At 45.2% G+C, this 17,244-nt stretch overlaps 1 protein-coding gene across 1 annotated transcript in view; it reads right to left on the reverse strand.

The window, feature by feature from the left end:
• Positions 1 to 1,617: 1,617 nt before the first annotated feature.
• Positions 1,618 to 17,244, reverse strand: part of oprl1 (opiate receptor-like 1) — a 72,674-nt gene continuing 57,047 nt past the window's right edge. Inside the window, exon 4 of the mRNA XM_036947816.2 lies at positions 1,618 to 5,006. Within this exon, the coding sequence (XP_036803711.2) occupies positions 4,480 to 5,006 (527 nt within the window). The 3' untranslated portion in view covers positions 1,618 to 4,479. The remainder of the gene's footprint in view (positions 5,007 to 17,244) is intronic.

Here is a 17,244-nt window from a genome sequence, read left to right on the forward strand (position 1 = left end):
ATTTTCATATATATCTGTTCTACTGTTTTAGATATTATGGCACTTTATTGGGAGGGTATTTTCATATATATCTGTTCTACTGTTTTAGATATTATGGCACTTTATTGGGAGGGTATTTTCATATATATCTGTTCTACTGTTTTAGATATTATGGCACTTTATTGGGAGGGTATTTTCATATATATCTGTTCTACTGTTTTAGATATTATGGCACTTTATTGGGAGGGTATTTTCATATATATCTGTTCTACTGTTTTAGACATTAAAGCACTTTATTGGGAGGGTATTTTCATATATATCTGTTCTACTGTTTTAGATATTATGGCACTTTATTGGGAGGGTATTTTCATATATATCTGTTCTACTGTTTTAGATATTACGGCACTTTATTGGGAGGGTATTTTCATATATATCTGTTCTACTGTTTTAGATATTATGGCACTTTATTGGGAGGGTATTTTCATATATATCTGTTCTACTGTTTTAGATATTATGGCACTTTATTGGGAGGGTATTTTCATATATATCTGTTCTACTGTTTTAGATATTATGGCACTTTATGCATCTAATCCCCTCATTTGAAGGTGTCATTTGGACACCTGCACGTACAATGTATTAATAAAGTAGTCAAAAGTGTAGTGTTTGGTCCTATAATCGAATTGTTATTTAATTTAATTATTTAATCGAATTATTATTCAATGACTTGTAACTCTACAAACTGCATTTGGAGTTTGTTTTGGATTAGGGCCCAACAGAAATGAATGGTAAATAGTAGATGGGGTCATTTTGAAACACCCTATTATTGTTAATAATTGTTAATATAATATGTTTCTCAACACTTCTACATGAATACCCCACAAGACATGCCACCAGGGGTCTCTTCACAGTCTCCAAGTCCAGAACAGATTCTGGGAGCCGCACAGTACTACATAGAGCCATGACTACATGGAACTCTATTCCACAGTGCTACATAGAGCCATGACTACATGGAACTCTATTCCACAGTACTACATAGAGCCATGACTACATGGAACTCTATTCCACAGTACTACATAGAGCCATGACTACATGGAACTCTATTCCACAGTACTACATAGAGCCATGACTACATGGAACTCTATTCCACAGTACTACATAGAGCCATGACTACATGGAACTCTATTCCACAGTACTACATAGAGCCATGACTACATGGAACTCTATTCCACAGTACTACATAGAGCCATGACTACATGGAACTCTATTCCACAGTACTACATAGAGCCATGACTACATGGAACTCTATTCCACATCAGGTGTGGTGACTTGTCTTCCAACCAGGATTTTTGGTCGACCAAGTTACCGGAATTTTGCAACCCTAATCCAGACAAGTCTGAATGTCCGTTAGCGGGTTATTCAGCAATGCACACTATCTCCTGACTAGCATTTTTTTGTTTTAGTTTGTAGCAATAATTCATGGAAACGGATGGACCCAGCTAACTGCGCTCTCAGAAGCATGAGGTAAAACAGGTAAAACCTTATTTTGAGATGAACTATCTTTTTCAGTGGTTATTCTATGTGCGTTGCTAATACAGGTTATATTACTACTGAAGAGAATAAAACAAAAACAAAGGAAGCTTCCCATCAACACCATTTTATTCATACGCAGATTAAAAATATACAATTTTCAAATTTAAGCTTCAGCAAATGTTCTTTAGCATCAACAACAAGCTGGCTAGCATATCAACTGTCTTTAGCATCAACAACAAGCTGGCTAGCATATCAACTGTCTTTAGCATCAACAAGAAGTTGGCCAGCATATCAACTGTCTTTAGCATCAACAACAAGCTGGCTAGCATATCAACTGTCTTTAGCATCAACAACAAGCTGGCTAGCATATCAACTGTCTTTAGCATCAACAACAAGTTGGCTAGCATATCAACTGTCTTTAGCATCAACAACAAGTTGGCTAGCTTATCAACTGTCTTTAGCATCAACAACAAGTTGGCCAGCATATCAACTGTCTTTAGCATCAACAACAAGTTGGCTAGCATATCAACTGTCTTTAGCATCAACAACAAGCTGGCTAGCATATCAACTGTCTTTAGCATCAACAACAAGTTGGCTAGCATATCAACTGTCTTTAGCATCAACAACAAGCTGGCTAGCATATCAACTGTCTTTAGCATCAACAACAAGTTGGCTAGCATATCAACTGTCTTTAGCATCAACAACAAGTTGGCTAGCATATCAACTGTCTTTAGCATCAACAACAAGCTGGCTAGCATATCAACTGTCTTTAGCATCAACAACAAGCTGGCTAGCATATCAACTGTCTTTAGCATCAACAACAAGTTGGCTAGCATATCAACTGTCTTTAGCATCAACAACAAGCTGGCTAGCATATCAACTGTCTTTGGCATCAACAACAAGCTGGCTAGCATATCAACTGTCTTTAGCATCAACAACAAGTTGGCTAGCATATCAACTGTCTTTAGCATCAACAACAAGTTGGCTAGCATATCAACTGTCTTTAGCATCAACAACAAGCTGGCTAGCATATCAACTGTCTTTAGCATCAACAACAAGTTGGCTAGCATATCAACTGTCTTTAGCATCAACAACAAGTTGGCTAGCATATCAACTGTCTTTAGCATCAACAACAAGCTGGCTAGCATATCAACTGTCTTTAGCATCAACAACAAGTTGGCTAGCATATCAACTGTCTTTAGCATCAACAACAAGCTGGCTAGCATATCAACTGTCTTTAGCATCAACAACAAGTTGGCTAGCATATAAAATGTCTTTAGCATCAGCAAATTAAGCATTCATTAATAATAATAAATAGCTATGTAAAATGCAGTTCATGAGTAAACACACTGTTACAATCTTCATTACAGCAACAACCATTTATGCAAACATTGTTTATCTCTTTTAATATTAATTACAACAACATTTTTTTTGCTAGATTTGGCTTTTTTGAGAATTTTCTGTTGACATTCAAGTGGTCTGGAAATGTAAACTAATGGAAATACTCTGATAACTTTCCCAGAATTCCCTGTTATTCCAGAAAAACCTGGTTGAAAGAATCCAGGAATCAGGAGGGAATAAGCAGGACATCTGGAATCCCCAAACCAATACTTTTTGGGAAAGTTACCAGGATTTTGCAACTTTAGGAAAGATTCTACCTGCACCTCCTGCACACAAACAGCACGCATACAGACTCAAGAGGCAAATATACACCAATAACATGATTCATATATAAAGACAGAAGTCTCAGAAGTGTTTTAGATAGATGACTGTAACAATACTTATATACTTATATACTTTTACATACCTTTATATAGCATGTCTATATATATACAGAGTAACACCACCATAAAAATAGAATGAATACAATTAATTATATTTCTATACACCACCACGTCATATATAATTATATATTTTAATTTTGCTGCACTTTTGTTTTTCCCTTTTTAAGTAACATCTTACTTTTAAGACTGTGCTGCTCCAAAACACTTTGTAATACAAAATATTGTTGGTTCTTTTTTTTTTACAGGACGACAAGCCAAAATCTGTATACGTGGAAACCTCAGGCAGCATCGTCATCTCAATGATTTATTTCACCGGTAACAATGAATAAAGGCTTCAAACAAGCAAGTCTCTGTTACTGATGTGTTGCCCGTTCCTACACCTGCAAGGTGATAGGAAACAAACAGTAAAGCACCATCAATGACTAACACGCTCTATCCAGGATGGTGGATAGCATTTATAACAGACTTTGTATCTAAGGCCATGGAGATAAGGAGGATAAGTTGTTCCTCGCCAACAAAATAAAACAGAAAACTACACAAAGAAACCTCCACTTACGGTAATTACTTACAGCATAGAAACAGACCAAAAATAAAGCATCTGTACAACAATAGGAACAACAAAATGACAACAACATCATTAATCAACCAATCAACATTGGGCTCAGAGTGGAGAGAAACGTGCGCAAAAACAAAACACTGTCGACTTTTCCTGGAAATCGTCCTTGAAGCACACAGACCTAAAGTCACAGACCTAAAGTCACAGACCTAAACTCTAAGCTTTAATCGGCCCGAAAAATGATCAATCAACTAAAATATGACAAAATGACATCCATGTTTACCAAAGACATAGAGAAGTAGAGCCCCTTAGTCCCGAGTAGAAAGTCTGTTAGAATACATGACCCTGCTGTTCGCTCCGGCACAGATCCGGGTCAGGCACCAACCAGGCCATTCGCACATTGCCCCTGCCCCGGGCTACCTCTGGCCCCCAGGCTCTGCCCCTGCCCTGGGCTACCTCTGGCCCCCAGGCTCTGCCCCTACCCTGGCCCGTCCCCGTTCGGCCCCAGCCCAGGGGGCCGACGCGCTGCTAGAGGGTAGTGATCTGCGTGAGCTCTGTGTTGGAGTTCCCTGTCCCTTGGTGGTGATTGTTCTGGGGCTCCTGGCAGACCAGGGGCAGCTCCACGCCTAGTCATGCGGGGTTTGTATTCCCGTCCGCCGTTTTGCAGTTGTAGGCAACTTCCCGGGCGATGCTCCTCATCCGACCAGACTGCTGCCGGCTGTCCAGGCGGAACGGACCCGGGTGGCAGAACTCCCTGAAGCACCTCTTGAAGTTCTCGTCCAGGAAGGCGTAGAGGACTGGGTTGAGACTGCTGTTGACGTAGCCCAGCGCGATACAGAAGTGCATCAGGGCCATGGTGAGGAGGCTACCCAGGTTGAAGCCCAGCAACTGGGCCAGAGCCATGATCTGGATGGGGGTCCAGCAGACCACGAAGGCTGCCACTACGACCAGGACCATGCGGGTGATGCGGCGAAGGTTACGGTCCTTCTCCTTGGAGCCGGACAGGATGCGGACGCTGCGAAGGCGATTGACCATCAGGCTGTAGCAGACACTGATGATGGTAACCGGGATGAGGAAGGAAAAGAGGAAGACGCAGGTGCCGAACACCGGGTCCCAGTAGCTACGGGGGTCTGGGAGGACTATGTTACACTCTATACCTAGGAGAGAGACAGGAGACATGGTTAGGGTTAGAAACAGGACGTAGGGGTTAAGGTTAAGGTTGGACGTAGAGTCCCATTAGCTACGGGGGTCTGGGAGGACTACAGTACACTCTAAACCTGGGAGGGAGACAGGACAGAGGGTTAATGTGAGGGTTAGGACATGAGGGTTAGGACAGAGGGTTAATGTGAGGGTTAGGACATGAGGGTTAGGACAGAGGGTTAATGTGAGGGTTAGGACATGAGGGTTAGGACATGAGGGTTAGGAGAGAGGGTTAATGTGAGGGTTAGGACATGAGGGTTAGGACAGAGGGTTAATGTGAGGGTTAGGACATGAGGGTTAGGATATGAGGGTTAATGTAAGGGTTAGGACATGAGGGTTAGGACATGAGGGTTAGGACAGAGGGTTAGGACATGACGTTTAGGACATGAGGGTTAGGACATGAGGGTTAGGACAGGAGGGTTAGGACAGTGGGTTAGGACATGACGTTTAGGACATGAGGGTTAGGACAGGAGGGTTAGGACATGAGGGTTAGGACATAAGGGTTAGGACATGAGGGTTAGGACATGAGGGTTAGGACATGAGGGTTAGGACATGAGGGTTAGGACAGGAGGGTTAGGACATGAGGGTTAATGTAAGGGTTAGGACATGAGGGTTAGGACGTGAGGGTTAGTACATGAGGGTTAGGACATGAGGGTTAATGTAAGGGTTAGGACATGAGGGTTAGGACATGAGGGTTAATGTGAGGGTTAAGACATGAGGGTTAATGTAAGGGTTAGGACATGAGTGTCTGGACTGGAACGAATTGGAATGAATTGCAAAAATCCCTGAAGTTGGAGACTTATATCTCCCTCACTAACTTTAAGCATCAGCTGTCAGAGCAGTTTACCGATCGCTGCAGCTGTACACAGCCATCTGTAAATAGCCCATCCATCCAACCACCTACCTCATCCCCATATTTGTTTTTGTTTTTCTGCTCTTTTGCACACCAGTATTTCTACTTGCACATCCTCATCTGCACATTCTATCACTCCAGTGTTAATTGCTAAATTGTAATTACTTCGCAACTATGGCCTATTTATTGCCTTACCTCCTTACTACATTTGCACACACTGTATACAGATTTTCTATTGTGTTATTGACTGTATGTTTGTTTATTCCATGTGTAACTCTGTGTTGTTGTTTGAGTCGCACTGCTTTGCTTTATCTTGGCCAGGTCGCAGTTTAAAAATAACTTGTTGTCAACTGGCCTACCTGGTTAAATAAAGGGTGAAATAAAATCATTTAAAGTCAAGGGGGTATGAATACATTCTGAAGGCAGTGTAGTTAGCAACACGGACAAGAAGCTGCCGGGATCGTAGGAGGCTTAGTTCAGCGAGTTGTATCTTGTTCTTGATACCATGTCTTTGTTTTGACTGTCACGTCTATATGCTAATATGAATCCAAATTCGCTAGCTAGCTAACCGACAACTGTAACGATGTGTTTGAGAGACAAGAAGTACTCATTGTGCAAATGCATTTATGTTTTTAATAAACATTTTGGAGATGAAGTATAGTTAAAATGTCGTCAACAATCTAAGCCCCGTCAGTTTTGCCCCGTCAGTTTTGCCCCGTCAGTTTTGCCCCGTCAGTTTTGCCCCGTCAGTTTTGCCCCGTCAGTTTTGCCCCGTCAGTTTTGCCCCGTCAGTTTTGCCCCGTCAGTTTTGCCCCGTCAGTTTTGCCCCGTAGTTTTGCCCCGTCAGTTTTGCCCCGTCAGTTTTGCCCCGTAGTTTTGCCCCGTCAGTTTTGCCCCGTAGTTTTGCCCCGTCAGTTTTGCCCCGTAGTTTTGCCCCGTCAGTTTTGCCCCGTAGTTTTGCCCCGTCAGTTTTGCCCCGTAGTTTTGCCCCGTCAGTTTTGCCCCGTAGTTTTGCCCTGTCAGTTTTGCCCCGTAGTTGTGCCCCGTCAGTTTTGCCCCGTAGTTGTGACCTGTCAGTTGTGCCCCATAGTTTTGCCCCGTCAGTTTTGCCCCGTAGTTTTGCCCCGTAGTTGTGCCCCGTCAGTTTTGCCCCGTAGTTGTGCCCCGTCAGTTGTGCCCCGTCAGTTTTGCCCCGTAGTTGTGCCCCGTCAGTTTTGCCCCATAGTTTTGCCCCGTAGTTGTGCCCCGTCAGTTTTGCCCCGTAGTTTTGTCCCTTCAGTTTTGCCCCGTAGTTTTGCCCCGTAGTTTTGCCCCGTAGTTTTGCCCTGTCAGTTTTGCCCCGTAGTTTTGCCCCGTCAGTTTTGCCCCGTAGTTTTGCCCCGTCAGTTTTGCCCCGTAGTTGTGCACACGTCGGTTTTGTTGCTCAACAACCCTCATGTCTATAGGACAGAGGGTTTATTATAGGAATGAGAGGACAGAATAACCCAATCTCTTTGAAAACACAGGTCCCGTAGACATATGGACACTTAAACAATATACAGTGCCTTGCGAAAGTATTCGGCCCCCTTGAACTTTGCGACCTTTTGCCACATTTCAGGCTTCAAACATAAAGATATAAAACTGTATTTTTTTTGTTAAGAATCAACAACAAGTGGGACACAATCATGAAGTGGAACGACATTTATTGGATATTTCAAACTTTTTAACAAATCAAAAACTGAAAAATTGGGCGTGCAAAATTATTCAGCCCCTTTACTTTCAGTGCAGCAAACTCTCCCCAGAAGTTCAGTGAGGATCTCTGAATGATCCAATCTTGACCTAAATGACTAATGATGATAAATACAATCCACCTGTGTGTAATCAAGTCTCCGTATAAATGCACCTGCACTGTGATAGTCTCAGAGGTCCGTTAAAAGCGCAGCGAGCATCATGAAGAACAAGGAACACACCAGGCAGGTCCGAGATACTGTTGTGAAGAAGTTTAAAGCCGGATTTGGATACAAAAAGATTTCCCAAGCTTTAAACATCCCAAGGAGCACTGTGCAAGCGATAATATTGAAATGGAAGGAGTATCAGACCACTGCAAATCTACCAAGACCTGGCCGTCCCTCTAAACTTTCAGCTCATACAAGGAGAAGACTGATCAGAGATGCAGCCAAGAGGCCCATGATCACTCTGGATGAACTGCAGAGATCTACAGCTGAGGTGGGAGACTCTGTCCATAGGACAACAATCAGTTTTTATATTGCACAAATCTGGCCTTTATGGAAGAGTGGCAAGAAGAAAGCCATTTCTTAAAGATATCCATAAAAAGTGTTGTTTAAAGTTTGCCACAAGCCACCTGGGAGACACACCAAACATGTGGAAGAAGGTGCTCTGGTCAGATGAAACCAAAATTGAACTTTTTAGCAACAATGCAAAACGTTATGTTTGGCGTAAAAGCAACACAGCTGAACACACCATCCCCACTGTCAAACATGGTGGTGGCAGCATCATGGTTTGGGCCTGCTTTTCTTCAGCAGGGACAGGGAAGATGGTTAAAATTGATGGGAAGATGGATGGAGCCAAATACAGGACCATTCTGGAAGAAAACCTGATGGAGTCTGCAAAAGACCTGAGACTGGGACGGAGATTTGTCTTCCAACAAGACAATGATCCAAAACATAAAGCAAAATCTACAATGGAATGGTTCAAAAATAAACATATCCAGGTGTTAGAATGGCCAAGTCAAAGTCCAGACCTGAATCCAATCGAGAATCTGTGGAAAGAACTGAAAACTGCTGTTCACAAATGCTCTCCATCCAACCTCACTGAGCTCGAGCTGTTTTGCAAGGAGGAATGGGAAAAAATGTCAGTCTCTCGATGTGCAAAACTGATAGAGACATACCCCAAGCGATTTACAGCTGTAATATCTTTATGTTTGAAGCCTGAAATGTGGCAAAAGGTCGCAAAGTTCAAGGGGGCCGAATACTTTCGCAAGGCACTGTATTCTATTGTGGATTAACTTTCATTCACAAAACCATGCAACATAGAAATAAATTCCATCGCACAAATCCAAAACGGAGTCATTCTGGTTCCCCCCCCCCTCCCTCCCAGGTATAATCTCTTAATCTCTGACATTTGCTCAGACATTTCCACAGCCTGCCTTTCAAAACTGCCTCTCTAAAACCCGAGCAGCTGGGAAAACTCAGACAGATCCTATAGCTCTTTAATTACGAAAGCTAAATTCAGTTCAGTGGAATTGTTTTTAACAAACCCTGGCAGCTGAAGGAAGCAATCCTGAACTTCAAAAGACAATTTCTTAGTTGCTATTTAAAAATTAAACACTTCACATCATTGATGTTTAGAAGAAGACTCTTTCTTTCTCTTTGGTGTGATTATGACCCCCCCCCCCTTTCAACCCCCACCCCCCTTTCAACCCCCACCCCCCTTTCAACCCCCACCCCCCTTTCAAAAAACCCTATCTAGCCTGCTTTCCAAAGTCATTTTCCTATACAGTAGCTACATTGGGAAGTGAAATCTATGAATCAATTTTCTTAGTGCCGTGAGACTATCAGGAATGACCCACAGAGTATTACACTAGGATGAAAAATACTGATCCCATGGATAAACAGCGCAGCTTGGTAAAGCTGGGTATTGGACATTTGTCTTTGAACAGAGTCTGCTAACACTTCAAGGAACAGAAACATTATCCTTTGAGAGTTACAGTTATATCTCTCTCTCTCCACCCTCTCTCTCTCTCTCTCTCCCCACCCCTCTCTCTTCCCTGCTCTCTCCCCACCCTCTCTCTCTCCCTGCTCTCTCTCTGCCTGCTCTCTCTCTCCCCACCCTCTCTCTCTGTCTATCTGCGCTCTTTCATTTCATTGTTGGCGACCCTCTCATCTCTGCAAAATGGAGCGTTATCTCACCAGAGCTCTGTCATTTAGAAAAGCCTTATTGGAATCAATTTCTCATCTCTCTGTGTCCTCCCACTCAGTGACCTGTTGGTTTGACACAAACACACACACACACACACACACACACACACACACACACACACACACACACACACACACACACACACACACACACACACACACACACACACACACACACACACACAGGTCGGTCTCGGGGCGTCTGCTCTGCCTGTTACTGGGCTAAATACCCAGTCGCCAGGTACCAATCATCCCAGCATCAGTTAGGGTCAATCACTCCATCCCTCCATCCATTCCTCCATCCCACCATGGGTGAACACCTATCCATCACTCCATCCCTCCCTCCATCCCTCCATCCCTCCCTCCATCCCACCATGGGTGAACACCTATCCATCACTCCATCCCTCCATCCCTCCATCCCTCCCTCCATCCCACCATGGTTGAACACCTATGCATCACTCCATCCCTCCCTCCATCCCTCCATCCCTCGCACCATCCCACCATGGGTGAACACCTATCCATCACTCCCTCCATCCCTCCATCCCTCCCTCCATCCCACCATGGGTGAACGCCTATCCATCACTCCATCCCTCCCTCCATCCCTCCATCCCTCACTCCATCCATCCCTCCATCCCAACATGGGTGAACACCTATCCATCCCTCCCTCCATCCCTCCATCCCTCCCTCCATCCATCCCTCCATCCCACCATGGGTGAACGCCTATCCATCCCTCCCTCCATCCCTCCATCACTCCATCCCTCCCTCCATTCCTCCCTCCATCACTCCATCCCTCCCTCCATCCCACCATGGGTGAACACCTATCCATCCCACCATCCCTCGCTCCATCCCACCATGGGTGAACACCTATCCATCCCTCCATCCCTCCCTCCATCCCACCATGGGTGAACACCTATCCATCCCACCATCCCTCCCTCCATCCCACCATGGGTGAACACCTATCCATCCCACCATCCCTCCCTCCATCCCACTATGGGTGAAAACCTATCCATCCATCCTTCCCTCCATCCCACCATGGGTGAACACCTATCCATCCCTCCATCCCTCCCTCCATCCCTCCATCCCACCATGGGTGAACACCTATCCATCCCTCCCTCCATCCCACCATGGGTGAACACCCATCCATCACTCCATCCATCCCACCATGGGTGAACACCTATCCATCACTCCATCCATCCCACCATGTGTGAACACCTATCCATCCCACCATGGGTGAACACCTATCCATCCCTCCATGGGTGAACACCTATCCATCACTCCATCCATCCCACCATGGGTGAACACCTATCCATCAATCCATCCATCCCACCATGGTTGAACACCTATCCATCCCACCATGGGTGAACACCTATCCATCCCACCATGGGTGAACACCTATCCATCCCACCATGGGTGAACACCTATCCATCCCTCCATGGGTGAACACCTATCCATCCCACCATGGGTGAACACCTATCCATCCCACCATGGGTGAACACCTATCCATCCCACCATCCCTCCATGGGTGAACACCTATCCATCCCACCATCCCACCATGGGTGAACACCTATCCATCACTCCATCCATCCCACCATGTGTGAACACCTATCCATCCCACCATGGGTGAACACCTATCCATCCCACCATGGTTGAACACCTATCCATCCCTCCATGGGTGAACACCTATCCATCCCTCCATGGGTGAACACCTATCCATCCCACCATGGGTGAACACATATCCATCCCTCCATGGGTGAACACCTATCCATCCCACCATGGGTGAACACCTATCCATCCCTCCATGGGTGAACACATATCCATCCCTCCATGGGTGAACACCTATCCATCCCACCATGGGTGAACACCGATCCATCCCACCATGGGTGAACACCTATCCATCCCTCCCTCCATCCCTCCATGGGTGAACACATATCCATCCCTCCATGGGTGAACACCTATCCATCCCACCATCCCTCGATCCCTCCATCCCTCCATCCCACCATGGGTGAACACCTATCCATCCCACCATGGTTGAACACCTATCCATCCCTCCATGGGTGAACACCTATCCATCCCACCATGGGTGAACACCTATCCATCCCACCATCCCTCCATCCCTCCATCCCTCCATCCCTCCATGGGTGAACACCACTTCATCACCATCACCACTCTGGAGATGACACCTACTTATATTAACTGTAAGATGTAATTGATGTTATATATTATTATTATTATTAAATATTATTATATATAACTATTATTATATATTATGTTGTAGAGCAGGAGCTTAGCCAACAGACAGTTACAGTCCAAACTGGAGACGACAAGTGGCTGGATTAGGACCTGCACCACTTCCTGTGTGAGGTAGGGTCATACTCTACAGATGTTCCTCTTCCTGTGTGAGGTAGGGTCGTACTCTACGGATGTTCCTCTTCCTGTGTGAGGTATGGTCGTACTCTACAGATGTTCCTCTTCCTGTGTGAAGTAGGGTCGTACTCTACGGATGTTCCTCTTCCTGTGTGAGGTAGGGTCGTACTCTACGGATGTTCCTCTTCCTGTGTGAGGTAGGGTCGTACTCTACAGATGTTCCTCTTCCTGTGTGAAGTAGGGTCGTACTCTGCAGATGTTCCTCTTCCTGTGTGAGGTAGGGTTGTACTCTACGGATGTTCCTCTTCCTGTGTGAGGTAGGGTTGTACTCTACAGATGTTCCTCTTCCTGTGTGAGGTAGGGTTGTACTCTACGGATGTTTCTCTTCCTGTGTGAGGTAGGGTTGTACTCTACGGATGTTCCACTTCCTGTGTGAGGTAGGGTCGTACTCTACGGATGTTCCTCTTCCTGTGTGAGGTAGGGTCGTACTCTACGGATGTTCCTCTTCCTGAGTGAGGTAGGGTCGTACTCTACGGATGTTCCTCTTCCTGTGTGAGGTAGGGTCGTACTCTACGGATGTTCCTCTTCCTGTGTGAGGTAGGGTTGTACTCTACGGATGTTCCTCTTCCTGTGTGAGGTAGGGTCGTACTCTACGGATGTTCCTCTTCCTGTGTGAGGTAGGGTCGTACTCTACAGATGTTCCTCTTCCTGTGTGAAGTAGGGTCGTACTCTACGGATGTTCCACTTCCTGTGTGAGGTAGGGTTGTACTCTACAGATGTTCCTCTTCCTGTGTGAGGTAGGGTCGTACTCTATGGATGTTCCTCTTCCTGTGTGAGGTAGGGTTGTACTCTACGAATGTTCCTCTTCCTGTGTGAGGTAGGGTCGTACTCTACAGATGTTCCTCTTCCTGTGTGAGGTAGGGTCGTACTCTACGGATGTTCCTCTTCCTGTGTGAGGTAGGGTCGTACTCTACGGATGTTCCTCTTCCTGTGTGAGGTAGGGTCGTACTCTACAGATGTTCCTCTTCCTGTGTGAAGTAGGGTCGTACTCTACAGATGTTCCTCTTCCTGTGTGAGGTAGGGTTGTACTCTACGGATGTTCCACTTCCTGTGTGAGGTAGGGTCGTACTCTACGGATGTTCCTCGTCCTGTGTGAGGTAGGGTCGTACTCTACGGATGTTCCTCGTCCTGTGTGAGGTAGGGTCGTACTCTACGGATGTTCCTCTTCCTGTGTGAGGTAGGGTTGTACTCTACGGATGTTCCTCTTCCTGTGTGAAGTAGGGTCGTACTCTACGGATGTTCCTCTTCCTGTGTGAGGTAGGGTTGTACTCTATGGATGTTCCTCTTCCTGTGTGAGGTAGGGTTGTACTCTACGGATGTTCCTCTTCCTGTGTGAGGTAGGGTTGTACTCTACGGATGTTCCTCTTCCTGTGTGAGGTAGGGTCGTACTCTACGGATGTTCCTCTTCCTGTGTGAGGTAGGGTCGTACTCTACGGATGTTCCTCTTCCTGTGTGAGGTAGGGTCGTACTCTATGGATGTTCCTCTTCCTGTGTGAGGTAGGGTTGTACTCTACGAATGTTCCTCTTCCTGTGTGAGGTAGGGTCGTACTCTACGGATGTTCCTCTTCCTGTGTGAGGTAGGGTCGTACTCTACGGATGTTTCTCTTCCTGTGTGAGGTAGGGTTGTACTCTACGGATGTTCCTCTTCCTGTGTGAGGTAGGGTCGTACTCTACGGATGTTCCTCTTCCTGTGTGAGGTAGGGTTGTACTCTACGGATGTTCCTCTTCCTGTGTGAGGTAGGGTCGTACTCTACAGATGTTCCTCTTCCTGTGTGAAGTAGGGTCGTACTCTACGGAATGTTCCTCTTCCTGTGTGAGGAAAGGTCGTACTCTACAGATGTGGTAGAGCATGGACCTGTAAGAGTCAGATATTATGGCATTCAAAAATACAATACATTAAACAGTTTACACTAAACATTTTACAGTAAACATGTCATTCAGACACTGTATAGCACAGTAGATATGTCATTCAGACAGTGTATACCACAGTAGATATGTCATTCAGACACTGTAAACCACAGTAGATATGTCATTCAGACACTGTAAACCACAGTAGATGTCATTCAGACACTGTAAACCACAGTAGTTATGTCATTCAGACACTGTATATCACAGTAGATGTCATTCAGACACTGTATACCACAGTAGATGTCATTCAGACACTGTATACCACAGTAGATATATCATATTACAATTTTGGCCCGTTCCTCCTGACAGAGCTGGTGTAACTGAGTCAGGTTTGTAGGCCTCCTTGCTCACACACACTTTTCAGTTCTGCCCACAAATATCCTAGGATTGAGGTCAGGGCTTTGTGAGGGCCACTCCAATACATTGACTTTGTTGTCCTTAAGCCATTTTTCCACAACTTTGGAAGTATGCTTGGGGTCATTGTCCTTTTGGAAGACCAGCTTGCAACCAAGCTTTAACTTCCTTACTGATGTCTTGAGATGTTGCTTCAATATATCCACATAATTTTCACTCCTCATGATGCCATCTATTTTGTGAAGTGCACCAGTCCCTCCTGCAGCAAAGCACCAACACAACATGATGCTGCCACCCCCACAACATGATGCTGCCACCCCTGTGCTTCATGGTTGGGATGGTGTTCTTTGGCTTGCAAGCCTCCCCCTTTTTCCTCCAAACATAACGATGGTCATTATGGCCAGACAGTTCTATTTTCTTTTCATCAGACCAGTGGACATTTCTCCAAAAAGTACGATCTTTGTCCCCATGTGCAGTTGCAAACCATAGCATGGCTTTGTTATGGTGGTTTTGGAGCGGTGGCTTCTTCCTTGCTGAGTGGCCTTTCAGGTTACAGCAATATAGGACTCATTTTACTGTGGATATAGATACTTTTGTACCCGTTTCCTCCAGCATCTTCACAAGGTCCTTTGCTGTTGTTCTGGATTTTAATTTGCACTTTTCGCACCAAAGTACGTTCATCTCTAGGAGACAGAACGCGTCTCCTTCCTGAGCGGTATGATGGCTGCATGGACCCATGGTGTTTATACTTGCATACTATTGTTTGTACAGATGAACGTGGTACCTTCAGGCTTTTGGAAATTGCTCCCAAGGATGAACCAGACTTGTGGAGGTCTACAATTTTCTTTCTGAGGTCTTGGCTGATTTCTTTTGATTTTCCCATGATGTCAAGCAAAGATGCACTGAGTTTGAAGGTAGGCCTTGAAATACATCCACAGGTACTCAAATTATGTCAATTAGCCTGTCAGATGCTTCTAAACCCATGACATCATTTTTTGGAATTTTCCAAGCTGTTTAAAGGCACAGTCAACTTAGTGTATGTAAACTTCTGACCCACTGGAATTGTAATACAGTGAATTATAAGTTAAATAATCTGTCTGTAAACAATTGTTGGAAAAATGAATTGTGTCATGCACAAAGTAGATGTCCTAACTGACTTTCCAACACCATAGTTTTTTAAGAAGAAATTTGTGGAGTTTCTGAAATGACTCCAATCTAATGTGTATGTAAACTTCTGACTTCAACTCTAGCTGCCCATCAAGCTAGCAGAGTTTATTGAGGGCTTGAAGGTGCGGTTAGCCATTGTGGCTAGGACCGCAGATAGCCACAAACCCGGGACAGTCTCGAGGGACAATCAAAGTGGAACAGCACGGTTGTGGACAGAATTGCAGAATCTCCACATGAGACCTGGACAGAGTCTGAGGAAAAAGTGAGGGAAATGATCTCTGAGAAATTGAAGATGAGGTGGAGTGCGCCCCCAGGACTTGAAATCCCACCGCTGGCCCAGGCCAATAGTGGTCAAGTTCCTGAGGTTCAAGGACAAGGTAGCTGTTCTGGAAAGTGCCAAGAACTCTTCCTCAACTATCCTGCACCAAAAGAGGAAACATATCCATGAAAGATGCCAGAGCGCGTGGAGACATTGCTTCCGTCTTCTGTCCTCCTCCCAAAAGCCTGGGAAGGGATGAGAGAGCCAAGCCTATGGTTTATAGCTTCAACCCCTGCAGCACACACACACACACACACACACACACACACACACACACACACACACACACACACACACACACACACACACACACACACACACACACACACACACACACACACACACACACACACACACACACACACACTCACTCACACACAAATTGATTAATGGACTGCTGAATGTATAGACATCCTTCTCTTGCTTTGTCTGCTCTTTTCAATATTATCTCTGACTAGCTACCCAGGAAATGGATGAAAATAGCCCATATTAATCTACAGTTGAAGTCGGAAGTTTACATACACTTATTAAGAAACTAACTGTTAGAACTAAACTCAGCAAAAAAATATATATATTTTATTTATTTTCCGCAAACTTAACATGTGTACATATTTGTATGAACAGAACAAGATTCAACAACTGAGAAAAAAAATGACCAAGTTCCACAGACATGTGACAAACAGAAATGGAATAATGTGTCCCTGAACAAAGGGGGGGGATACTGAATAACAGTCAGTATCTGGTGTGGCCACCAGCTGCATTAAGTACAGCAGTGCATCTCCTCCTCATGGACTGCACCAGATTTGCCAGGTCTTCCTGTGAGATGTTACCAAGGCACCTGAATGTTCCAGGACATTTCTGGGAGGGATGGCCCTAGCCCTCACCCTCTGATCCAAATGGTCCCAGACGTACTCTTCGCTGGCCATGGCAGAACACTGACATTCCTGTCTTGCAGGAAATGATGCACAGAACGAGCAGTATGGCTGGTGGCATTGTCATGCTGGAAGGTCATGTCAGGACGAGCCTGCAGGAAGGGTACCACATGAGGGAGGAGGATGTCTTCCCTGTAACGCATAGTGTTGAGACTGCCTGCAATGACAACAAAACAACAAAACCACAACCACAACTCAGTGAAGAGCACTTTTTGCCAGTCCTGTCTGGTCCAGTGACGGTGGGTTTTTGCCCATAGGCAACATTGTTGCCGGTGATTTCTGGTGAGGACCTGCCTTACAACAGGCCTACAAGCCCTCAGT

The sequence above is a fragment of the Oncorhynchus mykiss genome, chromosome 16 (assembly GCF_057628025.1).
Source record: "Oncorhynchus mykiss isolate SJ-2025 chromosome 16, ASM5762802v1, whole genome shotgun sequence".
NCBI classification, from domain to species: Eukaryota; Metazoa; Chordata; class Actinopteri; order Salmoniformes; family Salmonidae; genus Oncorhynchus; species Oncorhynchus mykiss.